The 15,014-nt window shown below is 46.9% G+C and overlaps 3 protein-coding genes across 3 annotated transcripts; 2 read left to right on the top strand and 1 right to left on the bottom strand.

Annotated features, from left to right (window-relative positions):
• Positions 1–885: 885 nt before the first annotated feature.
• HETIRDRAFT_458838 (basic-leucine zipper transcription factor) lies at positions 886–2,817 on the top strand (the record flags this gene model as incomplete). The annotated part of the gene is made up of 3 exons (XM_009547746.1): positions 886–953; positions 1,005–1,546; positions 1,598–2,817. The coding sequence occupies 3 exons, from the start codon at positions 886–888 to the stop codon at positions 2,371–2,373; spliced, it is 1,386 nt and encodes a 461-aa protein (XP_009546041.1). The 3' UTR covers positions 2,374–2,817.
• A 1,113-nt stretch (positions 2,818–3,930) lies between these two features.
• HETIRDRAFT_417533 (uncharacterized protein) lies at positions 3,931–4,664 on the top strand (the record flags this gene model as incomplete). Its single annotated transcript, XM_009547745.1, has 4 exons — positions 3,931–4,052; positions 4,101–4,332; positions 4,389–4,455; positions 4,513–4,664. The coding sequence occupies 4 exons, from the start codon at positions 3,931–3,933 to the stop codon at positions 4,662–4,664; spliced, it is 573 nt and encodes a 190-aa protein (XP_009546040.1).
• A 3,231-nt stretch (positions 4,665–7,895) lies between these two features.
• HETIRDRAFT_117945 (uncharacterized protein) lies at positions 7,896–13,909 on the bottom strand (the record flags this gene model as incomplete). Its single annotated transcript, XM_009547744.1, is given in 25 exon segments — positions 7,896–8,015; positions 8,191–8,270; positions 8,422–8,510; positions 8,555–8,676; positions 8,976–9,035; positions 9,370–9,431; positions 9,494–9,609; positions 9,675–9,807; positions 9,861–9,963; positions 10,016–10,181; positions 10,289–10,312; positions 10,989–11,083; positions 11,303–11,372; positions 11,436–11,465; positions 11,575–11,782; positions 11,802–11,823; positions 12,314–12,388; positions 12,442–12,553; positions 12,616–12,662; positions 12,915–13,080; positions 13,143–13,213; positions 13,260–13,379; positions 13,426–13,488; positions 13,630–13,649; positions 13,807–13,909. 25 exon segments carry the CDS (start codon positions 13,907–13,909, stop codon positions 7,896–7,898), a joined length of 2,277 nt encoding a protein of 758 aa, XP_009546039.1.
• Positions 13,910–15,014: the final 1,105 nt, after the last annotated feature.

The raw sequence follows: 15,014 nt of genomic DNA, 5'->3' as shown, positions 1-15,014 counted from the left end.
GTAGATGCCTGTCTCGTAGCTGCCCGCGGTGGGAGTGCAGAAGTTGTGGTGGACGCGGACTTGTGCCGGCTCCTGCCTTTGGTCCCACATTTTGCTGTGCGCATCAACGTCTACAGGCGCTGTGCGAGCAGCAGGTATCGCCGGCGTTTGGCGCTGCGGGAAATCCGCTCCGCTCGTTCCTGGCGCGCGAAGCCAATATAGAGCATGTGGTATGCATCGCTCCGTGATTGGACAAGAGACGAGTGGGGCATCCCTCGGTCCCTTGCATCAATAGACGCCAGGGACTTAGTCACACATTGCGATGAAGGAGCGTTTGTTTACACGTGCAAGGCTGGCCGTGGATGGTGAGGCAAGAGCTGTATGTAGTCGTATGCCGACGTGGAGGAAGATCCGGAATCGTGGAGATAAGAAACGTTTCGAACGGGTTTGTCAGGAAATAAGCGCCGGCGCCCATGGCCGTGCCAGAGTCGTGGGACCAGCGTCTCTGAGTTTGAAATGCGATGAAGTTTTTCTGATATAAGCCGACGGCCGAGTCACTCCCGCCCTTCGTTACTTGTCCCCTCCCCTCCACTACACCAGCCTGACTCCCCGAATTTGTTGATCGAGGTGTCCCTTTCTTTTACAGGAATCCGTGAGTCCTCTATTCCCTGTTTGTCGCCTATTTTCTCTCGCTTGGCACCGCCGCTTGCGTGTACGCTACGAAGGTCGTCCGATTCGGTCTTGCTGGATCGCACGTAACATCCCCATTTGTTCCGAGACATTGCAATGGGTCCTATAATGCATCCCGGACCATCATCGACCCCGCCGTCGAGCAGTCCTGACAGTCAGCGTATACCGCGAGCGGCAAGGATGCATGTCCACAATGACGGTGACGCGGGGCCACGGATGTCGTCCGATGCTCAGTTCAATGACTTCCACACCTTTCAACCGTCGGCGAATGCACAGGCTGATTCGTATGAGACAACCAGACTGATTCTGTCATCGCCATCTCACAGACTTTCTAGGTTGCACACGTTGCGACCACAGACCGTTGACGAAGTCACCCCCCAACCCCTCGCGATTCCAGCCTCGCCTCTGAACAACTTCATTTATCCAAATCAAGATGTTCGGCCTCTACCTGTAAACCGCTTCCCGGATTCCTACTCGTCATCTCGGTCCCATGCCCACCCCCTCCTTGAAAGTCAACAACTTTCAACTCTACTCCCATCTCACCATGGCGACGTAAACCACCCTTCCCACCGTCCTAGGACGTATAACCAGGTTTTCCATACCACTTCGGATTTAGCTGCCCATCATGGGATACCCCAACAACTGCCCCCACCACCTCGTACAACTCCCCGTCGACTACCAGTATCAGAAAACTCAATCGACTCCCCCCGCGCTTTCGACTTTCTCTGTTCCAACTACCTAACAATGCTTGCACCTCAAAGCGCCGATCTTTCTGTGCCATCGTTAGACTCGCGGGGTCCAGCAGCTGGTACACGTTCCGATATGCCTGTGCATGATGACGATGCTGCAGCGCAGGCAGTCCTTTCTGTGATTCAAGGTAATGTCGTAATTATGTGTTTGCATTCTGCCTTATTAAGCCAATGTGCAGCTTCACCAGACTTCGAGACGTTTGACGCCTTCGAGCCGATGAATTATCTCACCTCTCCTGGGGAGTCGCCGATGGACGATATGTTGACGACGCCTGCCCTTGGCGACGACTTCATGAGCCCAGACGTGTGGACGAGCCCTATGCTTGAGATGGGCGGCGATTTCGACATGTCATTGTTCCCGGATACACCTGGCTATCTTTACGATGCCAAGCCCCTCGCTCCTGTTTCTTCGTCCCTTCCTCCCGTGTTTGACACTATGTACACGATGCCATCTCCCGACACTCCTGCTCTTGACCCCAGTTCTCTGCACTCGCCATCAGGTGGTACCAGTGTCACGTCCCAGTCCTCGATAAAACAGAAGCGGAAGCAAGCTCCCACGGGAACTCGCAAGAACCTGACGCCGGACAGTCTTGTGCCCGTGGACGCTCCGATTCAACCTCGGAAGTACGTCATGCCGTCCCAAACGTCACGAAAGGAGCTGCCGGCCACATTCGCGAGGAAGCGTGCGCGTAGTCAAGCATTCGGGGAGGATGACGGCGATGACGTCGCCGATGGACCCACTCTTTCAGAGGAGGACGCGATTAAGGCCAAGCGTTTACAGAACACACTCGCGGCGCGGCGCAGTCGGAAGCGCAAGCTGGAGTATCAACGCGAGCTCGAGGATGCTTTAGAGGCAGAGCGACAGGACAAGGAGATGTGGAAGGCTCGCGCGCTGGTCCTGGAGGCGTTGTTGATGGATAAGGGTCATCATGTCCCTCCAATCAATGATTCGTGAGCCTGTCCGTCTTTCCTCGTTGCATTCGTGTCTTCCATCTCTCGTTCTGCATCTTGATATCCCGTATGCCAACATCGTCCCTTCTTGTTTCCGTCTTTTGATTTTCCACTACTTCGGTCTTGGCGGTACTCCTACATCATTTAGCTCTATTGTTCTATCCACTGACCCTGAGTACCACTTCCCCAATCGTCCCCATCCCCCATTCCCATTCCCCTTCGTCACCTTTGATCAAAATCTCCCTCGACGTGAATGATGTATAATCTCTCATCACGACTAACAGTGATAGTTTCAACACCTCCCCCATTCCCATCGCGTCTCCATGTTTTCATGTTGTTTCTTTCGTCTCTGTATGCGCACTAGGCTACATACATACACATAAATTGCAATCAGAACAATCGTTTGTTCTCTAAATCTGTGATATGGGATTTTTTGAATGGAACGCTTAAACATTGATGCATGCATCACTGTGCAGCCTGTGGAGTGTTTTTTTGTGGCTGAGGTGGACGCGCAACTTCAACTTGCCTCCGTGGTAGTCTCCAACAGACCACGACACGTGTGACTCGCCTGTTAGCTGGAAGCTTGAAGATCCGGCAAATTGAGAGACAACAAGCGGGCAGGCGAGGAGTGTCTCACTTACCAGATCAGTATCCGGACAGGCCCACGTTAGTCTCCCATAGGTAGCAATGCTGGAGATCTTTTCCCAATCCCGTATTTGCTCAGGTGACGACGGCGAGCGATTGTCTTTCCTGTTGGCCACCGCCTTCCCCATGTATCCTCTCTCATACTGATGCGGTGCGGCTAATATATCTATCAAAGTGCTCTCGCTCGTCCGCGATGCCACGTCTTATGCTTCTCAGATCGTTATAACACGGTTTGAAGGCACACATCAATCCAGCTTAGATCAATGTCACACACTCTTGGAGGACATCGATGAAACAATGAGTAGCTATCAGCTATCTCTCCAGTCGGGGGGTTCCGGAAATTGGATCAAGGATACATTCAAAAAGATGTACTGGGCACTGTCTTCCAAGAAGAAGACCAAAATCGCTGGATTACAGACCCGCCTCGGAAATCAGCTGGCGGGCATGAACGTAATATTGCAGCTGCTACAGGTGGGAGTCCGTTATTCAGTTCTTGCTCGAGGTTACCGACAGCTGATGCATTCGTCCTCTGAAAATCGGTTCGTCGCTTGATAACTTGTTGAAAAAGTCAGAAAACACTCATGAGATACTCCTAAACATCCAAAGCACGATTCAGCGAATTCCACGACAGTTAGGATATCCTTTTCAAAGCGACAACGGTTCCGATTATTTTCAGCTCATCGATTCATTTAGTATGCCATGGTCATTTCCATTGCAAGTTTGCTCCACTCTAGAGGTTTTCGTCTCACGTCCTTTCTGCGATAGCGACTCGCTCACATTTGTTCAAAGATTTCAAAGCTTCTTGCACTGGTACTATCAAGATAGACCTGAGAAAGCATACGTTGAAATTGGCGACTACGATATCAGGTCGGGCTCAGGCCATATTCTTTTAACGACGCTGTGGGCTAGTGAAGTTATGGCCGGAATGGTCGTAAAAATGAACATCGTCATTCATATTCGAGATGCCGATAGGAGAAAGTGCCCAAACTGTGATTTCGCGGATGTCAGGCTGAGAAACACCATGGAAGGGATAGTATGGTATGCGATGTCTCTCGCTGATGGAGTTAATGCACGTTGATGGACCAGCAAGCGTTGCAACACCTGGTTCAAGATATCTGATGAGGTTCAGATTAATGAAGTTCCTGCAAAGCCACTCTTCGAGACCATGTTTGAGCCCAATGTACCTGAAGCGGAAGAATTTCCCACTGTTCACAGCCGACCAGGATTCTTTCGTCAGATTAGGGTCATACCTGTACTACTGTCGACAGTTTTTCAAGATACCGGTGCGGCACATATAGTGCTAGATGCCCTCCAATCCGTGGGTATCTTAACACCAATTTGCTCATGGACTGAATAGTCTGAACATTGATACAGAGTAAAGCACAAGGATCAGACGATGTTTCCGGAATACCAAACCGCCCTCCGATCAGTTCTGTCCCTGGTATGTGTCTTCCTTGATACTTGCCTCCAACAGCCTCAATCTTCTGTATACAAGTAGCCAAGCGTAGCAATCCGGCTCATCAACTTATCAATTATTTGCAAGTTAGAAGCCAGTTTCGCTTGCTCCGGTGGGAAATCTTCGAAGCCGGTCCCCTACACCATGTGACTCATCATGCTACTGCCTACTGCGAGTTTAGATTTCTAACGTAGCATGTATATGGCATTAATGTCAATATCAGTGGAGGGTGTAGAGATTGGTCGCGGGCAGGGGATGACCAGGGCTGGTGCCAAGCAAGCTGCCGCAAGCATAGCTCTTGCCTATTTGAGAGCTATATAAGGCAAATACTGTTTACGGTCCTGCTCATCTCCTCGCCACAATGTTTTCAGATGCGATCTTGTGTACGTGCGGTGTCGCGCTCGCACATTGTTAGGCATCAAATAGTGATGGTAGAATGGAGGGCAGAATATCTGACTAGAAGAAAGAAAAGAGAAACAACCTAGAAGGGACAGGACATTTAATTCCGATTTTCTACATATTTTTCGAGTATTTTACCACTTAAACTTGATTTCCTATCCCTTTTCATACTCATAATTCGCTTTTGGGACAGATTCCAGAGCCTAGGGTCTATTTCAGAAAGGGCTAGACCATGGCAAGACAATAAGGAATGGAAAGAAAGCAGTGGAATCTGGTAGAATAGAAAGGAGCTTTAGTGGAAGGATGGAGAATGTTTAGGAAAGGGGCAAGGTCTAGGGCATTCCAAGCTGAAAGGAGGGGAAGGTTCTGAGCAGTTCTGAAGGAAGCTGAAGGAACATTCTACCACATTCTGAGCCTTTCTTTTACTTTCCTTTCTGTTCCTCTGCTTTCCTCCCTATTCTTTTTATTTCTACAGCATTCTTTGTGACTCACAATGTATCTACTCAGCCTGTATATACTAGGAAGGAGATTCCCACTTGAAATAGTATATAAGGAGGCTGATTGTCCTGCTTCAGGCAGAGACCATCTCTCCCTCTTACTTTTACTCAGTCAGTCAGTGCCAGTCAATAAGTTCTTTGAGTGATATCAGTTGGAGATAAGCTGCAAGACTTGTAGGGATACTAGACAAACTAGTAGCTCGCCTTCAATCTGTGTAGCACCTCAGCAACTTGAATCACAAAGTTCTTAAGCCTCTCCTCATTATTCTCAACATTTACGGAGTATTGTCTTTGTTAGTGGTCTGGCACCACTTCAGAAATTCGCTAAATAGCTCAAGATATTCTCATCGTTGCCTATAACTGTGACCAGCATCTGTGTATTGTGCCAACACCAGAAGGTATCATCTAGAACAGCAATCAAACAAACACTAGGTACATCCGGAAAAACAGGAAACCCCAATCGTATCTAGGGGAGAAACCATTCCTCACCGCGACAGCGGAGGACCTTTTACTATAGAGTCTTTCAAGATTCCCCTTTCCTCCTTTCATTCCTATTGCCTGCTGTGGTTGGGCTAACAATCCAGGTCTTAACTAAACCCTTTATGAGCTATGTGCATACAAGGCACACTTCCACAGTTACCTTAGCCACCACTGGCCTTATGCCATGCAGAATATAAATGTGTTGATTTAAAATAAAATAAAAGGAAAGATCTCATGTACATATTTAAAACTCCTTGCAGGGTGCATTTTGATTTTTACCATTAGAGTATACTACTGCTCAAATCTGCTGTACCCATTCAATGATCTAATGTGTTTAATGATTTTGATATTGTACTTATAATAGCTTACATGGTTCTAGAGAATCTGTGAGTGTCTGGAAAATTCCTAAATGGATTGGACAATCTAAACAGAGACAAATAGTGATAGGGATCAATTCTGGGACATCAAACCATCCTCTGTCTTTCTCTGGCTCTTGCAGTATCTCTTTTCTTTCACTTTGTACTTGTCTTCACTCAATTTCCTGCATCTAAGCATACAGGTACAATGATCTGGCTGTCCAATAGGACAATCATCTACAGGCTTTATCAATGTTTCTCCTAACCTAGCTATTTTTGTTTCTATGTTCCCTTTGATGATCTAGCTAGTTTGACTATTAAACATGCAGTTACTGTGTCCATGGTAGCTTTCTGGACAGTTGATACTAATGAATCTGCATGTTCTATAATTGCAAATGTATGTGATAAGGTCAATGAGGTATTATACAAGAGCACATAGTATTACGAACTGCTTATTTGGTAACCCCAAGAGTGGGAGGTTCTTCTCTAGGCCACTTGTAGAGAAAGAGTGGAACAATGGTCTTGACTGTATGTGTAGCATAGGAGCCAAGTATATTGCAGCAGTAGGCAATAGAGTGAAGACTACAGTGTGAAGACTGCAGTGGGACAAAGTGAATAGACTAAAGATCCTTAGCCTATTCTATGGGCCTTTTATACTACTTTAGGAAAGGGCATAAGAAGTCTGAGGATGTGGCTCAGATATGGACAATGATTATTATTGTTATAATCATGGTCTGCCAAGGCCTTTCAAGGCCTAGTCTTTCAGCAACTGATTATCATAAGCACTAGGTGATGCCATCCATGGCATAAACACCACAGTCTAGGGTATAATCCTTAGATAATCAACTCCTAGTGGATATTATCATTGCTAGTCAATTATTAAGAGGTATATTCCAAGAGGAGAACCAAAGGAAGGTCTAACTACTACCTCACAAGGGAACTTATCCTGTTAGAACTCCTAGAGGAAAGCATCAGAATTCTCATAACTTCCCAAAGTAGTATATAAGGTCTATAGAATAGGCTGAGGGTCTTTAGTCTATTCTTTTTATTTACTACTGTCACCTTACAGTAGTCTTTGCTCACTGTAGTTTTTAAACTATAGCACTTCACTTAGTACTGTTGTCTTCCAGTATTTCTCTATGAATACTATCCTCTCCTATACACTCATATAGTCAAGACCATTGTTCCACCCTTCCTCATTATGTGATTTAGGAGAGAACCTCCTACTCTTGGGGTTATCAAATAAGCAGTTTATAACAATTATAGTAAGGGGATATATAGCCTAGTGATAAAAGGGATCAGATATATTCCTGTGCATAATTAGTAGATACTTGGAACTCATAAGGAGAGGGACACTTATAGTGCTCAATATGTCCACTATGGTTTGAAGGTTATAATATATCCCAAAGAACACTGACTACATACTAGAGATGTTAGCTAAAGTGTGTTTTATCTAAGTTACAAACACACTCATATACAGCAATACATTGCCCCTGATTCCATAAGAAGGCAGAGTATTTTCTTAGCATTTGTCCTAGCAGTCCCTTCCTCTAACTGATTCATGATAAATCACCTATGCTGCCTATGATAAATGCAGGGACTGGTGAGTGGTCCAATGGACACCTATAGAAGACTTGTAGTTTAATTAACCATGCTTACCAGGCAATTGTCAATGTTGTCCACAAGTTTGGGCCTAGAATAAGCCCCAGAGCAAAGAAACAAGTGCTAGGGATATAGTTCCCTGTATCTCTAGAACAACACTGAACATGACACTAGCTATAGTGTAGAGGTCTGCTTTGGTTAAAGGAAAGTTCTGGAAATAAATGAACCTATCATCCCAAAAAGACAGAAAATAGATGGGGTGCAGATTTTTGTGTTATACACCCAGATCAACTATGCTTGCCATACCACAACAGCATCACTAAGAATATAGTTTCATCACAGCTCAATATGTCATTGTAAGGATGAACATGGCATACCATACATACATTGATGGTAGGAGACCATACTATAATAAGCTCTTCACCCATACCCATCAGGACAATACCCAGGGTGATCACCAAGTTTACTATTCAATGAAGTATAGAAATGGCATAGTGAACAATATTCACTGCCAACAAGACATAAGTGGTCCTTGTCTGTGATTTATTGAACCTGTATGACATCTAGTCATTTGACTTCAATGTGAGCAAGTGGTTAATTATAACTTATAAGCTCACAGAACCACATAGACAGAGACACCAAAGAGGATATTGAGTGCACCTTGGAGCCAGTTGAGTTGAAATCAAATCTAGGAAGACAAGAAGACCTACCACAAAAGAAACTTTCACACAGAAGAGCAATGATAGATACTTGAGAATCAACAGAAGCCATGGTGTGTCTGTGATTGCAAGCTGCAGTGACAGTGCGACATGGAGAAATTTTGATTCTAGACCAGTCGGCCACCAAGTCTTTCCACATCGAGTTTGCTGATACTATGACCAAGTCCAAGACTGAGATAATTTAATATGTTGGAGAGGTGCCTTCCTGGCGCTTGCACTATTCGATGTCACCAAAGAATCCGTCAGAACATGTTTCTGCTCAACAACTGGTAAGCCCTCATGCATGCATAACAATGGTAGATGCCTGGACAATTAGCAGCACCGGACAGATGAGAATGATGCTGGAAAGGTTGGGGGTGAACATGATCTACAGCATATAATGATGTCAGACACCCCAACGGCGTGTTGAGCTGAACACCGTGTCGAGCTGGAAACCTCTGTCATTGCCTTACTTCCGTCAACAAGTCTTCAAGACACCGGTGATGCTTCCGTAGTTCTAAAGAATCTTCGAGCTGTAAGAATCAATTTGTATGTGAATTAGACAATCTGAGCAGGACAGAGAGTTAAGTACAATGTCCTCTTCTTGATACTTGTTCTCGTTTTATTCGACAAAGTGCCATATGAGAGCACAGGCTTCTATTCAGAGGCAACCAAGCCACAATCAGGATCTGCATGTCCAGATGAAATATCAGGGGGCGTGGCGAAGTCGATGAATGAGGTGTCAGATGACGAGTTCGAGGAAGTGGCACGAATATGAACGATGATGATTATAGTCAGGGGATATATAGCCTAGCAGTGACAACGATCAGATAATTCCTGTGCACGACCTGGATGCTCGAAACTCACGACAAGTTGGATGATCATGGATTGCGGTATGTACAACGCGATTTGGCGGCCATAATATATCCCTATATACAATGACTAGATCCTAGAGATATCAGCTGGAGTACATCTCATCTGAGCTACGAACACACCCAAATACAGAAATATATTGTCCCCGATTCTATGAGCAGGCCGAGTATTTTCTCGACATTTGTTCTAGTAGTTCCTGCTCCCAACTGGGATTTGATGAATTGCCTGTGTCGCCTACAATAAATGCGGGGATTCAGTGTTCTCATGAGGACCTATAGATACAATGTGATTCGACAAACCACGCTCGCCAGGCAATTATCGACGTTGACCACAGATTTGAGCCTAGAAGGAAGCCCCACATCAAAGGACCAAGAGCCAAGTCCAGGGATATATACCCGCTAAACTCTAAAACTATGCCGACCACGACACTCGCTGTAGTGTAGAGGTCTGCTCTGGTTTATGAGAAGTTCCGGAAATCAACGAACCTAGTGTACCAAAAAGACAGATGAAGGATGGGATACAGATTTTTGCGTTACACTCCCAGATCAACCATGCTCGCCATACAACGATGGCCTCACAGAGAATATGCTATCATTCCAACATTAATTTGATGTCGTGGCGATGAGCATCATATACGTACATTGATGGTAGGAAACCACTCAATAATCACATCTTCAGCCCTACCCACAGAAATGACACCCAGAATGACCACCGAGTTTACTATCCAGTGGATCACAGACATTGCGTAGAGGATGATGTTTACCGCCAATAAGGCATAGGTGGCCTTTGTTTGTGGTCTTCGAAACCTACACGACATTCAAATGTTTGAGTTCGATGTGGGCCAGCTTCTACAAAGGAATCATAGCTCACAAAACCACATACACCGAGACCCCGAACACGACAGTGAGCACACCTTAAGCCATGGTCACTATTGGACCTAAAGAGACGGGAAGCTATACACACCACAAAAGAAACTTTCGCACAAGAGGGCAACAACAATTAGTCGAGGATCGACGGTATCCATGCGTTCTGTGTGATTACAAGCCACAGCAACATGCGCAGAATTTGAGTATCAGTCGGCCACCACGCCTCTTCACGTCAATCGCGCTGTGGTACGAGTCCGTCCAAGACTGGATCGATAGATTAGGCTAGTGTGAAGTATCTTCCTGGTGCTTGCGTTGCTTGAATGTCGCTAAGGATCCGATAGAATGCAACCCTGTGCACCCCCCCACCTCGACCCGACGTGGAAGCGCTCATATATGCACAACAATTGTAAACACGTGAGCAATTGACAAAACCGGCGATATCGAAATCATTCTGGGAAGTATCCACCCTAGAATGATGGTGGATGCATTGGAGCCGCGACTGTCAGACAGCGCTAGTACGACGTCAGCAAGTGCTATTTTAGCAAATACTTTTGTAGCCAGCTCATCTGGTCTTGTGGTCTGCGATCCGACGAGTGGGCCAATTCCTGTTGCCGCGGGACGAAAAAACACCGTCAACATGTATCTAATCTACAGTTCCGAATATCAATGATATAGATGTAGTCAACGAATATTGGCCCGATCTCTTCATATGGAAGGGCTGTCGCTCAAAAACAGGACATGACTCACCAATCACAGGCTTCAGTATAAGACAGGAGTTCATCTTCGTCCGAAGGACCGTTGCCGGCCATCTGACCGACGTGGCTCTCAACATGCGATGCCCTCTTTACAGGCGAACAGCAAACTTCTGAATTCGACCTCTATCTCATTGTGCCCTTCCACGCCGACAACAACGTATGAATCGTGGCTTCGTCCTAGCAAGTCGATGACTGAATGTATCGGACAAGCGCGTGCTGTTGTACATGAAGAGAGCGTAGGACGGCAAGTCGCCGCATCCGATGGTGTCTCTGTTTGTAAGACGCGATATGCCTGTGCATTCGTACGTTCTTTGGATCTGTGAAGAACTTGCACAGGTCGGAGAGATGAAGCCCCGTGCAGACACGGTACCGGCACCTGTCAATCATACTAAAGTTTCAGCGGGTAGCCTGAATCATCAAGATGAAACGAAGGACGTACCTACTGCCGATGGCAATGGTGGTGTTCATCCTGTTCGATGTTGGAGTTCATTTGCAGCATGCAGTGCGCAACTCATCATACCGGTGTGATTCTTTCAACGTCGACATCATCCGACCCTGGCCTATCAGCCTTGCATCACGTGTCCATGATCGCTTTTAGATGATGGTCATCCGCTCGAAATCGCTCTCTACCCGTCCACTGGCAATAGTAGCGAAGGCACGAGATGGCACCGTGCTGTGAACTGTCGAATAGTACGGTCTGATATACGCTGGGTAGCTGACGAAGCGCCGCGCCATCTCCCTCTATATCCTCCGCTGCTTCTATACTCTCCTGCCGACTCCCTGGTACTGTAACATTGCTACATACTGTTGTAAGTGTTTGCCTGCATCTATAGAGCATTTTAGGCGAATGTCAAGATACCGGCGAGCGACTCCACATCAACGCCGTAACCTATCCATGATCCAGAGGTGTTTCTCTCGAATTTCTATTGCTCCTAACCTTTATGTTTATGTTTCTCGTCCACCCTTTGAGATATTGAAACATGCTGTGACTGTATACTCAGTAGCTTTTTCTTCCAGTCGACACTGATCAACCCGTAGTTTTCACAACCGCAGATGTCCTCGGCAATGTCAACGAGGGATCGTATGCAAGCACATACTTAAATCCAGAGCTAATTGAATGATAATCAAAAAACAGTATTTCCGAATGGTTTGTCAAGAGGCGTCACGAAGTCGATGGATGACACTAGGTTTTTAGATAACGAGTTTGAGGAAGTGGCCTGCATGTGAACGATGACGGTGATAATGAGTGGGTACAGGGCCTAGCAGTCAAACCAATGAGATATAATCCCGTGCGTAATGTAGATGTTCGGAACTCACGACGAGTTGGTCAACAATGGTGTCTGGTATAAACGTCGAGGTTTGAAAGCTGTAGTAGATCACCACGTACAGTGACTACAACCCGGACATGTCGGCTCATGCGCGTCTGATCTGAACTACGAACGCACCCAAATACAGAAATATATTGTCCCCGATTCTATGAGCAGGCCGAGTATTTTCTCGGCGTTTTTTCGAGCGGTCCCTGCTCCGAGCTGGGACTTGATGAAACGCCTGTGGCGCCTGCGGAGAATGCAGGCACCGGTTAGTGATTCATTGGGGACCTAGGAAGCAATGTGATTCACCGAACCATGCTCGCCACGCTATCGCCGACGTTGTCCACAAATTTGAGCTTGAAAGGAAACACCAGATCAAAACAACAAGACCAAAGGGTCGATTTCGCGAAACTATGCCAATCAGGATACTGGCTGTAGTATAGAGGTCTGCGCTAGTTCAAGGTGAGTGTCGGAAATGGACAAATCTAGTGTCCCAACAAGACAAACAAAGGACGGGATGCATATTTTTGCGTTGCGTCCCTAGATCAACCATACTCGCCATACAACACATTAGTCGTATGTCGCGGCGATGAGCATGTCGTACGTACATTGATGGTAGGAAACCATGTGATAATCGCATCTTCAGCCCTACCCGCCGAGACGACAACCAGGATGACCACCGAGTTAACTATCCAATGGATTACAGACATTGCATAGAGGATGATGTTCACCGCCAGTAAGGCATAAGTGGTTCTTGTTCGCGCTCTTCGAAACCTATACAACATCCAAGTGTTTGAGTTTGGTGGTTCGGCTCTTCAAAAGAAATCATGGCTCACAAAATCACGTATACCGAGACCCCGAACAGGATAGTGAGTACGCCTTGGAGCCAGCTTAGTTGATTTTGGACCTAGAAATATAGAAAACTAGACCTACCACAGAAGAAACTTTCGCACAAGAGAGCAACGACAGCTCCTTGGGAGCTGCTGGGACTCATCGCGGTGACTGGTTGCAGCGACCCGGAGATTTTTGGATTCTAGACCAGTCGGCCGCCACACCTCGTCACGTCGGTTGCGCTGTGCTACGAGTCAGTCAAGAGCTGAGTTGTTAGGATAGAGCTACCTGCTCGATGTTGCTAGAGAACACAACAGAGTGCAGGACGGCGCTCGCCTTGAAGTCCGCTCGCTGCCGAGTAAGCTCGGATATACACATAACAATGATAAATACTTGAGCCGGACGGAATCGAACAAGGTTTGTATTTGACGCCGTGGAGCCGCGACTGTCAGATATCGCTGGTACGTCAAGTATTTTTTGTGACTAACTCACCTGGTCTCGTGCTCTGCGATCTGACAAGACAAATTCCTAATGCCACGGGATGTAAAAGTATGTCCGCATGTGCATGGTCCAATGCTTCAAATATTGGTGATGCAGATACAGTCCGATACACTGTCTTCATAGGGGAAGGATGGCGCTGAAAGAAGTCAATGGAAATGGCTAACTAACCACGAGCGTCAGGATAAGACGGATGTTCTTCTTCTTCCATGACTCCATCATACCATGCCGAGTCATTGAGAGAGCGCCGGAAGCTGATTCTTACAGTAGCCATGTTTGCAATGCGCGATACGCCTATGCAGCAATCTTAGCCGCCCTCTGGGCGTTCAAATATGAGATGAAGCCCTGCGCTGTTAAACGATATCACGGCTATCACCCGGGCATGCGCCAGTCTGAATACGGCTCACACGCAGGCGTTTTGGCGGGCACTCTAGATCATCAAAACAAAAAAATGGACGTACCAATCGCGATGATGCCGTCAATCCTGTTCACTGCGCCTCAAAACATACTTATTAGCGCTGGCCATCCTGCTACCATCAGCTGAGCGCACTTGCATCGTGATCACCTGGAGAGACACTTACACTATTCATCTCTTGGACTTGGAATTGCTGTCTACCCGTCCAATAAATCGCGAATAAGTGGGCTACTCGAGACCCCGGGTGCTTCGCTTCTCTCTATGCTCTTTCTGAATCACTGCTCCAGCATCGCTCTTTAAGACTATCATAGGCATCCACCAGTATACATAGAGCATCCTAGGCAGATGTGAGGACACCAGGAGGAGATCCCGCAGTACAATATAACCCATTTATAATCCAGAGCAGTGAATTGTAGCTCGAATGGCCGTGTTGCTAGAGGAAGGGACAGGAGACGACTCACCAACCACGAGCTTCGGCATAAGACAGAAGTTTACTCCCCTCCGTGAGGACATTGTCGGCCCTCTGACCGACGTGGCCTTTGACATGCCACGTCGAGTCATTGCTTTCTTTCTGGGCAAACATCGAACTTCCGGAATCGACCTATATCTCACTGCGGCTTTCCACACCGATGGGAGCGTACATGTCGTAGTTCCGTTGTAGTTCCGTCATGGCATATGGATATCCGTGAGCACATCAGGCAAGCGCGCGCCGTTGTATGTGAAATCGAGAGCGCCGGAGGTGCGTAGCCTCATCCGACAACGTCTGCGTCTGCACGCCTGCGCGTTAGTCTCGGCCTCAGGGTCTTCGAAAAACTTGCGCAGGTGATCGAGATGAAGCCCTGTGCTAAAATGATTCCCCACCACTCCAGATACGGTCTGTCAGCTGTACTGACGTCTCAGCCGGAAATCCAGATCACCAAGATATGATGATGAGCCTACTGATTGAAGGAACCAAGCTGCACGG

Source organism: Heterobasidion irregulare, assembly GCF_000320585.1.
Source record: "Heterobasidion irregulare TC 32-1 unplaced genomic scaffold scaffold_05, whole genome shotgun sequence".
Classification (NCBI taxonomy): domain Eukaryota; kingdom Fungi; phylum Basidiomycota; class Agaricomycetes; order Russulales; family Bondarzewiaceae; genus Heterobasidion; species Heterobasidion irregulare.
Note: the sequence above shows the minus strand (reverse complement) of the source record. Positions and strands in the feature narration are given on the sequence as shown.